Source organism: Argiope bruennichi, chromosome 5, assembly GCF_947563725.1.
Source record: "Argiope bruennichi chromosome 5, qqArgBrue1.1, whole genome shotgun sequence".
Classification (NCBI taxonomy): domain Eukaryota; kingdom Metazoa; phylum Arthropoda; class Arachnida; order Araneae; family Araneidae; genus Argiope; species Argiope bruennichi.
In genome coordinates this window covers 55,799,060-55,819,486 of record NC_079155.1, presented here as the reverse complement: position 1 = coordinate 55,819,486, position 20,427 = coordinate 55,799,060, and the positions used below count along the sequence as shown (strand labels likewise).

Here is a 20,427-nt window from a genome sequence, read left to right as displayed (position 1 = left end):
AACGTGAAAGATTGATATTTTGAAATTATTGTGCGCCAATGCCATGCAAAGTATTATCTGCCTGATCTAAGGTTCATAATTTGCTATATGAGATGGAGGATAACACTGTTATTAGAGAGTATGGAAGAAAGTTTTGGGAGATCACTTCTATTGGTTAAATTTTTACATTTACATGAGAAAATACAAGACGGATAGAAGTATTACCTCTTGATGGTTATCTTTCCAAATTTGATACGTATCTACATTTTGGATGCTAAATTTGTGTATTAGATGTTATCCACCAAGGTCTCTTCGATTTTTTCATGTCAACTTATATTTGGACAGTGAGAAAGACAGACTTCCTCTGAATGGTTTTAAAAAAAAATGTGATAGAAATCTACAAATTTCTTGTACAGACCATACACCACGTTTTATGCGTCTAGCAAGTTACTATTTTTAGGTTACTGAGTTCACAAACAGACAAAATTTCAAAAATATGTGTTTCGGAGTCAAGAAAAGTCTGCAGCGGGGTTATATATTAAATGGCATCCAGGGCAAACATCAAAATAGCGTGGCACTGGAATATTTTAAGAACAATATTCATATTACCCTCCCCCCCCCCAAAAAAAAAATTATTACGCCAAGGTGGGAGTTGAAGGTAAGCCTAAATAATAAAATAGCTTTGCGGCTTCAAAACATCCTAATTATTTAAGCAAAGTAATTAACTATTTATAAAATCTGATATATCTTCAACTATCAAGATAATTATTCACAAGAATATAGTTAAATCATGTAAAAGCATTTGAAATTATGTTTTAAAAGATATTAACTGAGAAATAACGATTGGTACATCGAAATGTACATTAAATGTGAATATTTCAAAACCCCGCCCTCAAAAAAGTCAACGTCAAGGACATTCAGCAAGCTTATTCCAAATCTGACAAGATCAATGAAATCATTGTTGATTTTATATTTTTCCAACAAATCAAATTTTCTCACAAATATCTGTGCAGATTTCTTTTTTAAATCGTTTCAGTTGTTATTTATATATATATCAATTATTTCTTAGACAAAAATATTAAAATTTTCTTAAAAACTCCTGCAATGATTTTAAAAAAAATGTTTGTATATCATTACAATGACTTTCAGATGAAAGCATCGTCTGTATTTCATGCTTTTTAACAATTATATCTATTAATACTAAAAGCTAAAGACATTTTTAACTATGCATGCTTAATATTTGAAAAAAAATTAATCAAATAATCACTTGAATAATCATCTGCAGTTCATAATTTCTTTGAACTTTAGAACAGATTTAGATAAATAAGCTTGAATAAATAAAAATTCAAAATCTTTTTATTTATTCAAGTTTAGTATCGAATTCATAGCTTTATTTTCTTAATGCACTATATAAACTAATTGTCTTCAGTTAATTTCCAAATAATATTTTTGAATTTTTAAAAAAATCGTTTGAACTAAGGTATTTTTTTTTAAAGTTACAATTTTAATCAGAACTTTATTATTATTTTTTTAATTTTCAATGAATAGGATATTAAATACTCAGTTACTTTCTTAACTCGATAAAAAAACAATTTTTCGAATATTTGAAATTATTTTCGTTAAAAATAACACATCTCAAAGGCTATTTTGAAAGAAGTCGATTTGTCGGTTCATATAGAACTTGAACTCTTAAGCTCTTCACTTTGGGATATAACAATTGGATAGCGTAATAACAATGCAATAAAATTATTTAGTAAGTCGTTGTTCTTTAAGAGGATTTTGTAATTTCATCTGTGTCTGTACAAGCAATCATAATTTACTTTAGAGATCAGAAGCAATTTCGGAAGATTCGCTTAAGGCGCAACACAAATAATATGGGCTAAGAAAAAAAAAAAAAAGTAAGAAAGTAAGAAAGAAAAAAATATATCAACGTTTCCTTTTTGGTTTGTTTTGATACGAATTTACTACGAAATATGTTCATTCCAGCTTCAAAGAGTAACTGAAATATCCGATAGAATAGTTCGTTTCTCTATTCTTGTAGCAATTCTAGACAATTCATTCCGCATTTCAAAATACTAATCAATATTTTGTTGATTGATAAGAGTGTGTAGTAGGTATAAATATGATCTTCTGAGATAATTTATATTTTGGCAAATTTCATGGTGAATGAAGATTAACAAATACTTCTGGTATGATTCGCTTATGTTATTGAGTTCTATAGCCTTTGCTCTTATTAATAAAAGAAGTATTTTCAAACACTCATAATTCGTCTGTCTGTGTCATAAATTTCAAAATACTAATCAATATTTTGTTGATTGACAAAAGTGTGTAGTCGGTAGAAATATGATCTTATGAGATAATTTACATAGTACCAAATTTCACGTTCAGTTTAGTTTAACAAATACTACTGGTATGATTGGTTTATGTTATGTTCTATAGACTTTGCTCCTATTAATAAAAAAAAAATCCTACGTACCATGCATACTTGAAGCGTACCATGCAGAATGCAGAAAAACTGAATTCAAATTACAAATATAGCGTCGCGTTTTCTTTTGCTTTAGTTAATCAAGCATATATTTGATGTCCAAACATAAAAATATTTTGAAATTTAGAGGCATTGACAGAATAATTTTAAATGGCGAATAAAAAAATCGGTTTGAATCTTTGAAATTAACAAAACATATAAATCTACTGCATATTTTCACATCTTAATTTCTATCACAATTAAGAATCTTATTATCATTAAAAAAAGAATCCAAAAATTTCATTACAATCGTACTTTAAAAAGAAAGTTATTCAGTATTCAGAAAAAGCCAGATTTTCATATCTTGGTAATCAACGACGGAATAAAATTCCAAAGCGAGATAATTATGGAAACAAATCGAATTTCATCATAACAATGAACAGCTGTGGCAAAATATGCTTAAAATATTTTAAAAAATCATTAAAATTAGAGAAAAATTATCCGGAAAGAAAATTGATATTTTAAAAAGCTGATATCATTTTTTTTTTCTGAAATTTTCAATGTGTAAAAGTCATTTTTTCGCGATAATATTTTTCGAACTTATGAAAAAATGTCAAAAATTCGCTTGATTTTTAAATAATTAAAATAAAAAATATAGTTCAGGGGTGTAAATATCCACCTTTCAAAGCACCAAATGTGCCTCTTATTATTGCCCTGTATAACTACTGTACAGGACAATAATCAGACTAATACAACTGTCTGTATTGAGTTGTAGTATCCTGTACAACTCAATACAGACACATTCTCCTTCATTATCATTAGAGATGTATGATCTTTTCGTGGAATTTGAATATGAGCCGTTTTTCAATTTTTTTTTATCTACATATAGTCCCTCTTTGTAAAACCGATTCAGTTGCATAATAATAACTCACGTCTGGTTCGTTTGTAAGTTTCCTGTTTGTCAGCAAATTCCTCGTGCCAATTATGAATATTTCATGACGACAGAAAAGTTTGTGTTACCAGCACGCAAGTCTCTGTCCTTGGGCCATTAGCCTCAAAAATGAAATTTGAATTTTCTATAGGACGTTTGACCGGACTTACTTCCGAATTAATAAAAAAAAAGTGTGTATGTTTTATAGTTAAATTAATTTTGAAAACGCAATTAATCTTCTACTTTCTCGTATATGTAGTATAGAAAAAGTGTAGCAATCATAAAAAATCAGAACTCAAGATTTTGACGAATCTCTACATTTTATATTTCTCTGAGTTCGAAAAACACTTTTTTGAAAAATGTCTGTCTCTCTGTGACAATGACAACTCAAAAATAATTTGATCTAGACAGGTGAAATTTGGCATATGGCCTTTATACCAAATTTGTAGATTGCTTGACCATGAATTCCTTGCAAGGCATTGGCAAATAACAGTTAAAAAATATAGATCTTTGGTGTGAATGAAATATGGTCAGCCTTTTGTTGGATTTGGTATTAAATTTGATAAGTATCTACACTTTGAATCATAAATCTATGTACCAAATCTTATCCATCTAGATCTCTTCATGTTGTAGTTACCTAGTTAACTTACACTGCGTAAAAAAAGTAGAAGAACTCTTAATTTTGTAACAATAACTGAAAAATATTTTATTTTTACTAAAAATTTATATTAGAAACATTTAACAAATATTTCAAAAATACAATTTTAACATCAGAATTATGATGTTCAAACATAAAATATTAATGGCAACAAAAATAATTTCTCTTTTTTGAAACTTTGTAAAAAAAGTAGAAGGACAGCATTATAATGAATGAAAAAATCGTGACTTTAATAAGGAATGGTCTTCCCATTGGCCTTTATTACTTCAAATATTCTGTTTGGAAGTGAATTGTATAGAGTTTGAATTTCAGTTTGAAAAAAATTGTCCCACGAGTCATTCAATGCTTCTCGAAGCTGAGTTTGCGAATCAAATTGCCTTCCATCAGCATAAACTCGACGAACTAGCATTGCCCAGATGTTTTCCACTATATTAAGGTCAGGACTTTTGGCTGGCCATGGTAAAACATCCACATTATTTGTTAGGAACCAATTTTTGACTCCAGTCGCGGTGTGAATAGAAGCTCCGTCTTACTGAAACTTCCACTCTTCACCCTCCCCCCCATGTCAGAGGCATAAGGAAGAAACTCGGAATTCAGCACTTGAATGTAGTCTGTATGTTTTTGCCTACCATTTAAGAAAACCAGACTTGTCCTTCCTACGTATCCAACAGCCAACCAAACCATTAAACTCCCTCCTCCCATTTGTCGTGTTGAATAGTATTCGCCTTCAGTCCCCAGACAATGCCAGTAGTGCTGATATCCGCCTGGACCGTCTAAGTTAAATTTCTTTTCATCGGAAAATATCACAGAAGTCCATTCTGTAGTCCAGGACATGTGCTCCTTAGCCCACGCTAAACGGTTATCAATGTGAGCTTGATAACCGTTTCCACTTAGCATGATGTTTCCGTTTTTTAAAAATGAATTTTTTAGATCTTTTAATATAGTTGTAAACTGTTTGTTTCGTCACATGATTAAGTCCTGCTTGATTTCTTGCCTTTGAAACACTTCCTTTGTTCTTCTTCAGCACACGAGCAAATTTTCTTTCATCACGTGGTGTGAACTTTTTCGGTCTACCAGTCTTCTTTTTATTTCCATTTTTATAAGGATTTCTGGTAAAGTTTGAAACTATATTGGGGCTCACCTGCAACAATCGAGCAATCTCTCTGACACCTTTACCATCATTTTGATATGCGGAAATTTGCCCTTTTTGCAAATCGTTCAAAGGTATTTCTTTAGGCATTTCTGAGAAGGGAGAAACAACGTAACTTTTAAACAAATTAGATTTTTTTGACAGAAAAGGATAAACAAAGTACAAAATCACTATTTAAATAAAGAACAACTCCCTAAATTAAATATATTAGCAAGTGTCCTTCTACTTTTTTTACGCATCGGAAATTATATATACTAATTTTCTTAATAATAATGGTGGTAGATGTTTAATTTTTGCCTAAAATGAAAACAAGGGTCATTAAACTAAATCTGCATAAATATCTGGTAGTTAGGAGAAAATAAGAGATATTAATTGGCAAAAAGACACTGTCCTACTTTTTTTACGCAGTGTATATTTGGACAACCGAACAGACAGATTTCCTCAGAATGAATTCCTTTCAAAATTTGACTGAAATTTGAGAATGGTCTGTAAGATATATATACCAAATTTCATCCAACGCAAAACCTTCTTGAGTTATCCCTGTTCACAGACAGACAGACATAATTCCAGATAGTGGAAGAGGTCTCCTCAAAGTTTTCTAGAATACTCTCTAATACAGGTGTTATCCTCTTTTCCCCGCATAAAATCGTGTATCTTGTCACGAATACCTTGTATAGTCACGAATACCTTGTACGTCATTGGCGACAATAATTACGAAATATTGATCTTTGGTGTAAATTTAGTGTTTTTACTGAATCTGTCATGTAATCCTTGGCGATTAATTTCAAAGATTGCGATTAATTAGCAAAGATTGCGATACCTTGCGATTAATTAGCAAAAGATGCCAGAAAGTTGTGCTTTATATATGCTGTTTCCAATCGATTGAAGCTAAAATTTGACTCAGAATTGCAATTGCAGTGTCAAAAGCCATTGTACTTTTGAGTATCGAGTTTGCATACTCGTGAAAGTACAGATCGACAGATTGTCCATTCCCCGTCGGATTGGACTCCAAATTCGATAGGTATCTACACTTTAGACGTTAAATCTGTGCACCAAATTTTATCCCTCTAGCTCTCTTCGCTTTGCAATTATCGTGTTAACTTGTATTCAAACAATCGGGCCGACAGACTTACGTTAAATGGATTTCGCCCAAAATTTGATCGAAATTTATAAATTTGTTGCAAATATCATATACCAAATTTCATTTATCTAGTAGAAAGTATTTTTCAGTTATCTTTATTACAGACAGATAAATATAACTGCGAAAATGTGTTTTTTCAACTCAGGAAAGTCTAACATAGGGAGATTCGTCAAAATCTCGAGTTGAATACAATATTTTCTCTTCATATAGTTTGTATAACAGAAAGTTAAAAAAAAAATTAATTAAATAAAATTTTATGGCAATGTTGCTAAAATATATATATAAAAAAATAAGCTGCATCTTCATTTCTTAGTTTTTAACAGTGAAGGGGTAACACGCGATGAACTATTCGTATGAACAAGTTTGAAGATTTGCATTTCAGCAATAAAAAAATACTGTAGTATATTATATATAAAATTATTTTTAATTCAATCCATGAAGAAATTGTGCGAAAATTATATTGGAAATCATAGTAAATGATAAGGTAGTGTAAAAATCGATAACTCTTTCAAAACTTTTCGCCAAACACGCCAAAACTTTATTAATTTTTACTAATGATAAAGATTAATGTGTACATAAGCGAGTTTGAGTTTAACAAACTAGATAATTCAAAGTGTTATCAAATTTAGTAAATATTCTTTGGAAGTTGAGAATGTGCATTAATGAATAATGTTTCTGAAATTATGATTAAAATCTTAATTAAAAATTTTTTGAGATCTTGACGTTTCTTTTTGATAATTTCCGAAAATATCAATTCATTAATATAATTTTTAAGCTATTTTTAATTTTAAAAATTATCTGTTTAATGATTCTAATTCAATTATCGTGAAATTTGTTCCTAAATTTCGAAAATTTCAAGAAATATTGTATGAATAATTTAAAACACTCTATTTCTTTGTTGTGAAGAAATTCAAACGATTTTCATTATTGCCTAAAAAATTTAATTATCTGATTTTTTCCATTGCTGAAATATAAGGAAAAAGGAATATATTAGTTATCTGCAGAGTTTGCATTTGGAATAAAAAAAAGTGAATCTCAACTGCTGAGAAAAATAAAAGCAATTAAAAAATGGTAAAATTCGACAGCTATGCTTGTATTATGTCTATGATATCATAAAAGTTGACTCTATTATGAATGACTCCATTGGCAATGATCTGGGAATATTAGTTTTGTTTAATTTAAAGTAAATGCATGACTCTATGCTAATGATCCTTTTTACAAAGAAGGACTCTGTCTTAAAAAGTTGAGTTCCATGACATCATAATGTTACAAAAAACTTTAGTATCTGAGTAATCCGTTTTGAATTGCACATTGTCTTTTCCAATAATGTATTTTCGCTTTCTGATTCTTCATGTAAAATGTTCAAATAATTAGCAGAAATTTTTCTTCGTTCCATTTGCGGAAGAAAATCGACATTTTATGAAACATTAAACATAGTTTGCATTTCCATGTAATAATGTAATTTATCGTTAAAAATTATGTAAAAATAATATTTTTAAAATTGCTAATTTCCAGGAAAACATTATTCTACAATTAATTTGGTGTCATTCAAAAAATGGTTCTTAAATTTTAAAATTCTATAAAAATTATTTTTGTGCAATAAGATTTTCCGGAGTTATCACGGAAAATGCCAATATTTTATTTAATCTTTAATTAATAAAATTTTAAAAATAATGCTTTGATGCGAACATTCTCACTTTCTAAAATATGTCTGTATCGAATTCGATAGCTCTAAGACTAATAATCTGCTTTGTAGAGTCCTATCTGCCAGCACACACATACACACACTTCCTTTTATAAAAATAGATTGCTTATTATTGCCAGTAAATCACCTGCCAAATTTCAAGTATCTGTGTCAATAGTTACCGAGTTTCATCTTTCATATTTTAAAAGATTTTCACCACTGCAGGTATCAATGGACGTGGAATCTGTAAGTTATGATACACGTTGCCAATGAATTGAAAGAATATTTTTAATGTTAAACGTGAAATTCCTAGCTCAAGTTGTTTCTGTGTTCAAATGCTCCCGTACCAGTCGCAATGAAAATTTTTAAAAAGTCAAAATAAGTCTTTTAAATGTTCTAGTGTGTTTATATAAATAATCCGAGGGAAAGTGCTACGGAAAAACTCGTACCGAACGACCACGACAAAATTTTACAACCGAAGGATTGAAATTAAATGTAACAAAGCATAGAACACTCTCATATGCATACAAAAGAATTCAGCTTCAATATTTCACATATTTAAGTATGTTACTCTGGGAAAGGTAGCATTTATTAAATGTTTATTGAGCTCATGACCTCTCTGCTTAATACACTATATTACTTCCTCATATGTCAGTACAATGAAATCTAGCATAATTTAATCTATCAAACGGGGAAAAAAACTCTCTTGTGCCATCCTATAAAAATAGAAAAAAGTGCTCTTTTTTACTGTAATCATAAATCATTTTTCAACCCCATCCTGTATACTGTTCTTCCTCCGTTTTTTTAAAAAGAGCTACTTCCATATACATTAATCAACAAGTCTTGCACCGAAATGCTTCGACTCAACGGGTGCGGTCACATCCGTGGAAAAGAGGGGACCGGACACATTCTTTTGTTCGATGACCAACGTATGACCCCCACCTCGTGGTAAGAAATTAATGATATGCATGGATGTGTTGTCTGAATTCTCCTATAAAAGAGAAGCGCGAGAAATATTTGCCTCTCAGAATTTGGTTCTGTAAATAACCCTGCCGCAGGTTTCGGTTTTCATTTTTCTTTCTTGGTTATAAAATACAACGTAAGTATAAATGATGATGCAATATTTTGTAACGTATTATGCAAAACAAATTACCAAACGAAAAATAATGAATGAATGCTGTAGATTTATTTATAATTTTTTTAATTAATTTATTATTGTTGTAATTATCATCTGTTCTAAAAATTATCGTTTGCAGAAGAAAAATGATTTTTTTTAATTCCATTTTGAAATAATGCAATCGTTTATTTCACGAAATTAAATTCCTAAAGGAAATGTATCTTTATTAATTATTCGTAGAAATATTTTTAATTATTTTGTTGTCGTTGTAATTATTTTGCCATTTAGAGATTACTGTCAACTTAGAAAAATGTAAGTTATTTTTTTATACTTAAGATTTATTTTTACTCACCATTCATTTAATTTATAAAGTAAAAACATACTTTCATTTTTCTGGTCATTGTTTTGTTTTAACTATATTGATAATGCTCTAGTAAAATCTTTTCACCTAACTCCTTTTGAGAATTTATTGACTTTAATTTTTTTAAATATATTCCATCGAAGACTTCCTCAGGAATTGCCGATGACAATTTGGTGGTCATTTGCGTGGTTCTTCAAAATGTCGATGATAAGGTGCATTTTCTCTAAAAACTAAAATGGTTATTGTAGGATGTTGAATGTAATTTAAAAAAAAATTATATAGTTGAAATATGGAACATTATTGATTGAAGAAGTTTAAGAAATGGAAAGAAACTTTTGATTTAGTATCTTATACCCACCTTGACTAAAAATTATTATCTTATAAGGGACTATAATAATATTTTATTTCAGCTTGAAAATTTAAAGGAACTGAGTAATAAATTTATATTTATATTATGTATTTCCTATTGTAACAGAAGTAGTATTTAAATTGAAGGATTTATTGTCTTGAAATAATTATAATTTGTGCAAATTGTCAAAAAGAAATTAACGAGTTAAAATGTACGAAATTATTAGTATGAATATCTCGCTAAGTTTTCCAACAGGAAAAAAAAAAGAAAGAAAAGAAAAAAAAAGTTTAGATTTTCCTCAATTACTTATCATCCCTCCCTCTTTTTCGCTTTCTTTCTTCCTTTCTTCTTTTCCTTTTATTTTGAATAAGCAACTTCACATTTTTTTTTTTCCAAACTGTAGAAAAAAAATTATCGAAATCCTGGGAATAACCGGGATGAACTCATCTGATGTACGATAATTTTATCGCTATTTTTATATCATGAGTCAACATTTTAGATAATATTTTCCAGCAAATTTCCAACACGGTTAATTTCTGAACATTTGACTTACGGTTGAAATAAGATTACTGATTAGTCATTGGGACTTAAAAGAAACGAATACAAAATTCAGTTACATGATTTGTCTGAAAGAATTTCTGAATTAAACATTTATTAACAAGAAAACCATTTTATTTATTCGAAAAAAATAAAAATAAATAAAAATATATAAAAGTGTTAAATTGACTACATCTATCAAGTGTTTTTCAGAAAATGAAACTTAAATTCATCTGTTTTATTGAAATAATTTTTCAAAATATATTGCTCAAATCCAAGTATTCCATTAAAAATAAAAAAATATCGTCTGAAAAAAAAAAAAAAAAAACGAGAAAAATTTGTACAACAAAACTTTTTTCTAAAAAATATGTACAGTTTTTTTTATTTTCTTATGACTTTTAGCAAATTGTTGACTGATAATTATGCTCAAAGAACTACCAGTTTAATTATACTGATTATTGCTTAAATAATTAAACATATAAATTATTCCTTATTAACTTTTTGCAGAAATCTTTCCAAATCAGTATGAAGTTCTATGGATTTTTAATTTCTCTGGTAGCTTCAGCCACAGCTCTTTTATGGCCTGTAAGTATAAAGATTCGAAACATCTGTACAAAAAAAATTCTGGTATGCAATATTCTATTGATATCTAGCAGATATATGCAATAATTTGATAAAAATCAAGGTGTTAAAATTTATATAATTGAAATAATTTTTTTTAATGACAGTTTCTTGTTTTATAAAGTTTTGACATATTTTAGCAGAAAATAAGCAATTTCCATGGTGAATAAAAATGGTTGGGTATGGAGATAACACAGGGATCGGATCATTAAATAAGCATAGTGGGCAACTACTTAGAGATCCCTCAACTTTTTTTTCATCATCTTCAGGATAGTTTTGTAATGTGCTTTCATTTAATTTACAAAAGACGAAGTGACTAAATTAAAAGCAAGTTATCGTTTAAATTTCAGAACATTACTCCAGAAATTTATTTATGTTTTCAAATATGCTTTCAGATCAATATGGTTCAGTTTGTTTTGTAATTGCCTGCTGAGTCATGAACCTCATCAAAGTTCGTATTTGAATACTTAGATAATTTTAAAAATTTTGAAATGTTTGCCATTTTGCTTAAAATTATTTTTTGCTTGATATTTGACTATAACTCTATTGAAAATTGCACGATTCAGACGTTATTTTTAAATTTTTTTAAAAATCTTTGTGTAAATATCCATCATTTTAATACGATACGCAGTGAAAAAGAAAAATTCAGGGACGCCAAAACGACAATTTATAGCCAAGAATGGAATGCTTGAATCTATCTTACGAAATTGTGGCAAACATCAATCAGTTCTTTTCTATGCATACGCTGCCTACTTGCCGTCTTATAACTGGCCTAATGTAAACCCAGCATCAATCTATACAGGATTTTACTAGTTCTGAGCTAGCGCTCTTATTGGCTGTTGCTGCGTAGCGATATACCAGCAAAATTAAAAGTTTGGCTCAGTTGGATCAATATTAATTTAATACAGTAAAATACATACATTATTCATCTATAATCATGACATGTATTTCCGTTCACTGAATCAATTGTAATATTTTTCTAAATTCTTCACCAATGGCTTAAATTCAAAGCTATTTATTTCAACATATCGTGTGCATTAGTGGTGGATTAAATCGCGTAGAAATATAAGGGCAATGTAAAGTCCCCCTTTCGTCGTCTTTTTTTTTTTAAATCAGATTCTGTTTTTAATTTAATCTGCATAAGCAGTAATTAAATAACAAATATTTTGGCAAACTGAAATAACAAAACGTTTATTCAGTTTATAACTAATAGAGTTGGTTTTAATATGTAAATGTAAAAAATTAAATTTAAATTAAATACAATTTCAAGCAAAATGGTAAAAGAAATTTTAAAAAAAATTTCACTCACTGCTACTTTTATTCAAGTACAAAGATTTTCAGTAGGAGTGTAATTAAAGGAATTCTAGGGCAGATATATATATTTGCGCTGATTAGATAAGATAAGCATTTTAAATCACAGGCACATGAATTATACAAGGTCATTGTTATAGTCTTTCAAGAAACTACGAATATAAAGTGGGCGCAGTTTTATTATCGGTAGTTGACTACCAATTGGAGTACCAAATTTTATCATTTACTTCATGATAAAAAAAAAAAAGAAACACCTCATGCTCATTGCCTAACAGATTACTTTAAAATACAGTTACTAATGTTTTAAATAAATTATATAATATTTTCTTCGTTACATTTCGCGAAATATTTTAATTTAAATTCCATAATTTAAAAAATCCATACTTTGGAGTTATTTTTGAATTGCACACTGTGTACAATTATTCTCTTGAAAGCTTAATTAAAAGATAGTAAACAGTTCAAAGACATCTGAAAGTTGCATCTTTTCAGTAATTAAGACAATTTTAAATGAATTTAATCTCTTTTTTTTTCTTTTGCGGCCGAACTTTTTAAATGAACTTCAATTTGTTTCACTACAAGAGGCATAATTTTTACACAGGAAGAAAGACGCGAAGCGTACGTTCACATTAGGAAGCAAAAGCGAAAATGGCAGAATTTTTCTCTTTAACGGGTTTATGAGATTCTAATAAGGCTTTTTTTTTATATGTATAAACTTACGCAAGGGAATCGGGTACTTTTGAAAATGATGCGTAGGTCTTAAGATTTTTTTATCCCTTCGCTTATGGCGTGTTAAACAACACAGTCAGCAATTTTTTAAGTGTCTGTTAAAAATAATTAAATAAAAATGTGGAATTTGGATCAGGAAATTGAAAATACAGTAATAACTGAAATAATAATATCCTTTGATATTATGAATGGGTATCAATAAGTAATGCATATAACTTTGAATCTAATGATGAAAAATGCAATACATGACAATACGAAATAAAAATGAAAATATTGCCAATGTATTACTTTCGACAGTATTACCATTTCTGTAGAGTCATTTATCCCATTATTGGATCATGTTCACCCTGTTCGAGCAAGACTGCAAGGATTCCATTGGGAAATTTTAGAACATTCACCATGCAACCCTAGCCTTGGCACTTTAAATTTTCATCCTATTTAGACTCATGAAGAGACTCCTCGGCGATCAGAAGTTTGATTCTGATGATGGCCACATAGAGTCAAAGGCATTCCTTGAGCCCGGGATTTTCAAATTGATCCAGCACTTTACAAATGGCAATGCCAAAAAGTAATAAATTGGCAATACATTCATTTATAATTCGTATCGTCATGTATAGCATTTTTTTATTTTTATATACAAAATTATGTGTATTGCTTATTGATACTCCTGCCTAGAAATAATAATACAATCCCGGAAATGTCTTATCTTTCATTATACTTCAACGTTTCGAAACAATATTCGACAATTTTGTTTGTGCAAAATTTAAATCATGGTGCTCTGCCTGGATTTACTGTAGAAAATTTTCCCGTTCATAATTTTCGTTGAGTTTGCTTAAACATTAATATTTTCACAGGGTTCAACAGTCTGGAAAAATAATCAGCCATCTTTTACTAAAGTGTGCCTTTACTCTAATGACCCAAGCAAATTTACAGTAAGATATTGCATATTTTCCATATTCATTTCAATTTTTTTTTACATTAAGTAATTAACTTCTAACATCATTTTTCTTTCCATTTTTTCAGCCTATGTGCATATTGTGTCCAAATACTCTGTATCCTATCGTGGTAAGAATAGTTTCCTCTCTCTCTCTCTCCATTTGTATTGTAAAAAGCCTTAAATTAATTAAAAGCTTTAATTATTATTATGTAGATGGACGATTTTTGAGATAATAATAAGTGCTATTTGAATTTTTCACGAATACGCAGTGTCTTAATTTAGCACGTTCTTCGAATATTCGAGCAAATTCAAGCACCCAATAATGGGACTTAAAGGCAATGAATGTACATTTTATTGGCAAAATAAATGTAACAACGTTGCCTTAGTAAAAAATGTTGGATTTCTTTCTTGAAAATTATCTGATATTTACTTAAACATTTTCACCTTTTGTACGAAGTTTGTTCAATATCGAATAATCATAACTTTTTAAAGATGACTAAAGAAAATAAAATCAAAAAATTAAATTAATATTATATGTGAATTAATATTAGATTAAGAGAATAGAGATTAAGATTATTAGAATAGATTAAGAGAATAGATATTAAGATTATTAGAATAGATATTAAGATTATTAGAATAGATTAAGAGAATTGAGATTAAGATTATTAGAATAGATTAAGAGAATAGAGATTAAGCTTATTAGAATAGATTAAGTGAATAATAGAATGCGCATGCTTCATTATTGCGACGTCACCACCACGATCTTGGGCCGAGGTGGCCTGGTGGTAAGGTCTCGGCTTCGGAACCGGAGGGTTCAAGGTTCGAGACCCGATTTCACCGAAGAACCGTCGTGTAAGGGGTCTGTCGCACGTTAAATCCGTCCTGACCAAACGTCCTCTCCCTGGTGTGGAGAAGGGGGTGCCAGCTCAGGTGTCGTCGTCGTCATCTGACCGCGGTTCAAAATTAGGAGGTCCGTCCCAAAATAGTCCTAGTGTTGCTTCAAACGGGACGTTAATATAACTAAACCAAACCACCGTGGTCTTTGCAGCCAAGCAAGACACGTTATTTTTCTATTATCTACGACAGAAATGGATGCCATGACCGTCAAACTCACTGAAGTTTGTTTTTGCCTTTAAAATTCGCCACTTGAAGCTTATGTGATGTAGCTGACGAAGAATCTGCCTTTCACTATAGCAATTTAGAAGATATTTAAAATATTTAAAGAGGGAAGGCGAACGATTTCAAAGGAAGGTAGAGGCGCTTAACTGCGTGGCTGCTCTAACGAAAGTAAGACATATCGATACTATGACAGTGAGGTAAGATTATCGAATCACATTAAGAGACCTATTAAAAAGATTGCACATTTCATTAGAAACCTTTCACACATTGCTTACAGAAAAATTGTCTGTGATATGTTTTTTGTGTGTACTGGATCTCGTGACTGCTCATCATTTTTTTAACATTCAACATCATATGTACTCTCCCTCCACCTTATAGTCCTAATTTAGTGACATGCAATTTTTTTTTACTTTTTACGAATGTGAATAAACACTTCCCGCTTAGAGTTTTACATCGTCAGAAGCAGTGATAAAAATTGCGGCGGCAATTTTAAATAGCCTGCTAAAAAATTGTTTCTAACAAATGTTTGAAGACTAGGGGAAAAAACAGGATAAATGCATTGCATGGAATGGGAAGTTTTAATGAGAGACCATCAAATTTTGAAGCATAAGCCCCGGTAATTATTTTTTATTAATATATGGAAATTCTTTATTGAGTAGTCTACTTATTATAAAGCAAAGACAGAGCACAACGCTATACAGCTTTCCCTGTAATTAAAGTTTAAAGTTATAAGGAGGGGGAGGAGGAATATTACAGGATGAAAGGGAAGGTATCAAACTATTTTGAATTTCAAAATAGTGACTTTGAAATGAACAGCATTGTAACCAAACAATTTTTCAGTTTCTTTCTTTTTGAGCGCATTTTAATTATTTTAATATCGCGTCTTCAATTTGAGAAATTATTTAGAAGTTATTTTAATTTCAGAGTTATTTTAGAACACACATATAATTTTGAACCTAGGGCAGGATTAGATGACCACTTCTCAATCAATAATACCATTCCAAAGTTTCATGAAATAACAAGAAGTGGACGTTTGACCTGCAAGCTGCAGACGTTAGTGAGCTTTAATATCCATCTGGTTTAGTGGCATAGCAGATTTTTAGAGGGAATAGCTTTCGAACCAATAATCTAATCTCGTAATTAAGATCTTATCTCAGGAGAAAATTTTGAAATGATTAACTATAAAATTCTGCTGTACACTAATATTAATGTACACTTATATTACCTCCATTATTCGTAAAACAAACGATTAAAATATTACGAATCTGTAATATTGCTTCCTTGCGCAGTAAGTTTCATAATAAGGAAAAGAGTTTTAAGGATATGTTTATGATCACTGAATGACAAACTTGACAGCCATTTACCGACTTTGAAAAAAAAAAAAAAAAAAAAAAAAGAAGAAGAAGAAGAAGAATACCAAGTTTCGAGAAACTTGGGAATAGTTCTATTAGTACTCAAGTTCCATTTTTATTCTAGAAGCATTTGATGTCCGGCAGCTACAAAAGTATAGACGCTCATATAAGTGGAGTCAGTAGTAGCCTGACGAGTCTAGAGAAATTAGTCGAATGAATTCTTTCCTCGGAGCGTTGATCTCAACGAGTTCTCCTTTAGCTTTTTGTGCTGTCGCGGTTGCTTAATAATGATTTGCTGCCTTGATTGTCAATGAGTTATAGATTGCTGCAAGTACTGTTTGGTGCATTCATTTGTGTTTTGTTTCCTGCATTATGTGTTTTTGAGTAGAATGAAGCGTCGTCATTCGTTAATGAGCCTGTTGGATTTTTCATCATACACTCACAGGAAGGACTTTTCCATAAAAATATTTTTAAAACTTTAAAATGTAATTAAATCTTTCATAAAAATTTCTAATTCTATTCAAAAATTGCGCGCCATGCACAAAATTTCAAAAACTAATAATTTTTAGTTGAATCAAAATTGCACTTTTTTTTCAAATTAAAAGTGTTGTAAAAATAAATGGCAGAGAAAATGGACTCGGAAAAGATTAATTAGGTTTATGATGATGTCGTGTCCGCGTTACCACGGGAAGGGGGTGCAGTAGCTTCAGGGTAAAGATCCCTGAGCACCCGAGGGCAGAAGTCTGACTTCTATCTCATATGAAGATGAAACTCACACATTCGCTTGCACAACCCTTTTTTACAGGGAGGCACATTCACATACCTCACAGATAGAACACAGATGAAGATCAACCATGCCCGAACCGGGATTCGAATCCGGGACGGCCAGGTCATGGGAAAGATGCGCTACCCCTATGCCAGGACGCTGGCATTAATTAGGTTCATAGTTAAAAGTTGGCTTAGTTAAAATTAACACTTTGATTCCAAAGTCGAAACACTTATATCAGTTCATAACTAACCATATACAATTAGATTATTAGATCTATAGAATTATTTTGTTTTAAAAATTATACAATTATTTATTTTATATCCTGAATATGTATGAGACTTATTTTACAGATTTTAATGGAATTTTTAAATAGATAAAGTATTTCATAAAATTTAGTAGAAAATTATTATTCAAGCATAAATTTTGTATTATATTTTTATTTATAATTACGTCTTTGATTTCAAATTAATGATAAAATTGTACTTTCTTTTTCAGTTGACAACATGCGTAATGGGGGTAAGTAGCAACATATTTCTAGAAATAATTGCATTTTAGTCACATTTCTTTGATTCTTACCAGATACATAAATTAAAAATTAGTATTTTAACTAAAATTATTTCCAGGAGTAAAGAATATCTTTTTTAGAAATTATAAGCATGTCATTCTACACCGGTTATATTTCTTTAAGTGGGTCAGCTTTCTATTAGATATGATTCTTTTCCAATAAATGTGCTTTCAAGAAATTCATTAATTAATAAAAACAAATCTTCCCATATTTACAAAAATAAATATCCCTTATACTTATTTTAGTAAATAAATATCCTTAATACTTTTTATCTTTTATTTCAGTCCGTCATACCTATGAATGTAACATATACACAAGCAAGCTGTATCGTTGGAAATTGTGCTGTGAGTATAATTGGCTATATAGTTTATAGTTTGGTTCTTATTCTTTCTTTAGTCCGTTACTTTTAGGAGTAAAGGATTTAATTATTGCCATCATTTATTAATCATTGAAATTAAACTTAATGATTCTATGCTTTTAGATGAAATATTGAAATTTAATACTAATTCATCTATGTAGAATCAACTTTTCTGAAATTTTATATGTGTTATAATATTTCGAAGTAACGTGGCAAATAGGATCAATGAAAACCATTTAAAATCAACGATCTTCTTCGCATATAAATAAATAAATACGAATTTTAATTAACTGCGAACAAGAAAGCAACTATTTGAACGATAAACAAGTAATAACATGTTTGTTTACGAAAAAAATCTTTACAAAATTACATATATTAAATGAAAATTTTCTCCCTAACTCGGGTTGGAGCCCCGAATAAGAGGATAAGAAATTACCGTTTTGGTGTAAGTTAGTTATATCGACATCTCGTTTGGAAGCAACACTAGAATTATTTTGAGCAGACCTTTCAATTTTGAACTCCAGTCAGATGATGATGAGACATTTGAGTAGGAATCCTCTCTGTCTAAATTTCCGCACTACAACAACCTCCCCCCCCCCCCGACGTCAAATTTAGCGTGATTTTGTCATATGTAACGATTTAAATCGTATATACTTCAGATCTTTAGTGGATTCGAGTCCAGAACTTGAATCTTCTGGCATAGAAGCCGAGTCCTTGCCACCAGATGAAAAATCATAGCTTTTCATCTAGCTTTCAAAAGTGCTTCAAAATGAAGGAAACTCAAAGTGGCTCATGATCAATTAATTAGTGAAACGATGAAAACAATTTATGTTTCATTCGCAACAAGGAAAATATTGTCATGAAGTATACTTAAAAATATGTTTAAAAGTCAATAAATCTGGAGAAAAATTTTACAGCAACTAAATTCGGATCATTGAAAAGATAAATATTTTGGATTTTAAAACGGCTTTAAAAAAATTTGGATTTTAATCGGTTGTTTTGGAATTGAAAAAATCTTCTTCGTGCTGGAATATTTTTGGAAGTTATCGCGAAAAAATATCAAAAATCTATCATAATTTTTAATAAGTTAAAAAGTTTTTGAAAAATCACTCAACGGTGCACATTCCCACCCTCCAAAGTATATTTATGCCAAATTTGATAGCCCTAGACCAACATTTTGGTCTGTAGAGTGACAAAGCACACACAGATGCAACACATTCATATTTATAATTAGTAGAGATAGCGTAATGTTTTATGTTTGTTGTATAATTAATATTTTTACTATCGAAATATTTTTTAATAAATTCCACTAATCCGGGTATTTTTAATTCGTCATTTCTTTGGTCTGATATCTATATTTCAAACTGTTTTTTTTATCTTTATTCTAATCTCAGCTTTTACATGCATATATCAAAATGAATAATTCATGTATCTTTCTCAGGTGAACATGAACCCTAAGCCACCAGCAAAACCAAAGAGAGAAGCCGAAGAACCTGAAGAAGACGAAATCGAACAGAGGGAAAAGTTGGCAAGCAGTTTGTTTGGAGGTGATTTATCTTCCCTGCCAAATGTCTTCGAAGAAGAAATTCAGGTTCAGTCTGTGCCTTATACCATGGTTGTTGATGGACGCAATGTCACCATAACACAAATAGAAGAGTACTTCGTTCATTCGGATGAACAATTGATTGAAGATTCATTAGACGAGGAATTAGAATGATCAGGGCCACTGACACGACGAAACTGACTCCAATAGATGATACGGACCGAATTTTCCTAAATTCTGCACAAAATGCATTCTTTTCTTGTTGATATTTTATATTCTAATTGCTTTTTATAAAATCCAAGAATAAAGAATGAGCTGAGACTTACAAGAATGTTTTTTTATTAATATTTAATAATAATTTTATTTATTTTAGATATATTATTGTAATGGTTTGTCACGCATTTTAATTCAAGTATAAAATATATTTTAAATAAGATATATTTTAAAATAAGCTAAGTATTCCATAAGATATATTTTAAAATAAGTTAATTTCATTTAAATATTAAGGTTCTACTTAAGGCTCAAAGTATTATTTAAGAAAATACTAGATGCCTTTGGTGACCAGCTGAATTATATTGATGGTATTAATTTCAATTAAATCTCTTAAGTAGAACTTCTATGGATTGCTACGTTTGGTAAATGGCGAAATTGGGGATATTAATGCTATTACTTAGATTGGAGGACTTTGACAACGTTTTATATTGCCATTTCTTTCTAAAATGGAAGTCAGTTGAGGGCAAGTAGCCAATGAGGTG

At 30.0% G+C, this 20,427-nt stretch overlaps 1 protein-coding gene across 1 annotated transcript; it reads left to right on the top strand.

Annotated features, from left to right (window-relative positions):
• The first annotated feature begins 9,034 nt into the window (after nt 1-9,034).
• LOC129969360 (uncharacterized) lies at nt 9,035-19,986 on the top strand. The gene is made up of 7 exons (XM_056083902.1): nt 9,035-9,106; nt 10,879-10,956; nt 13,884-13,961; nt 14,053-14,094; nt 17,702-17,722; nt 18,056-18,115; nt 19,571-19,986. The coding sequence occupies exons 2-7, from the start codon at nt 10,897-10,899 to the stop codon at nt 19,844-19,846; spliced, it is 537 nt and encodes a 178-aa protein (XP_055939877.1). The 5' UTR covers nt 9,035-9,106; nt 10,879-10,896; the 3' UTR covers nt 19,847-19,986.
• Nucleotides 19,987-20,427: the final 441 nt, after the last annotated feature.

Bases quoted from the DNA above. Each gene is read 5' to 3' on its own strand.
- LOC129969360 (XM_056083902.1), top strand. From the start codon at position 10,897: ATGAAGTTCTATGGATTTTTAATTTCTCTGGTAGCTTCAGCCACAGCT. The intron at 10,957-13,883 runs GTAAGTATAAAG...ATATTTTCACAG, and splicing joins CCACAGCTCTTTTATGGCCT to GGTTCAACAGTCTGGAAAAA. The intron at 18,116-19,570 runs GTGAGTATAATT...TATCTTTCTCAG, and splicing joins GTATCGTTGGAAATTGTGCT to GTGAACATGAACCCTAAGCC.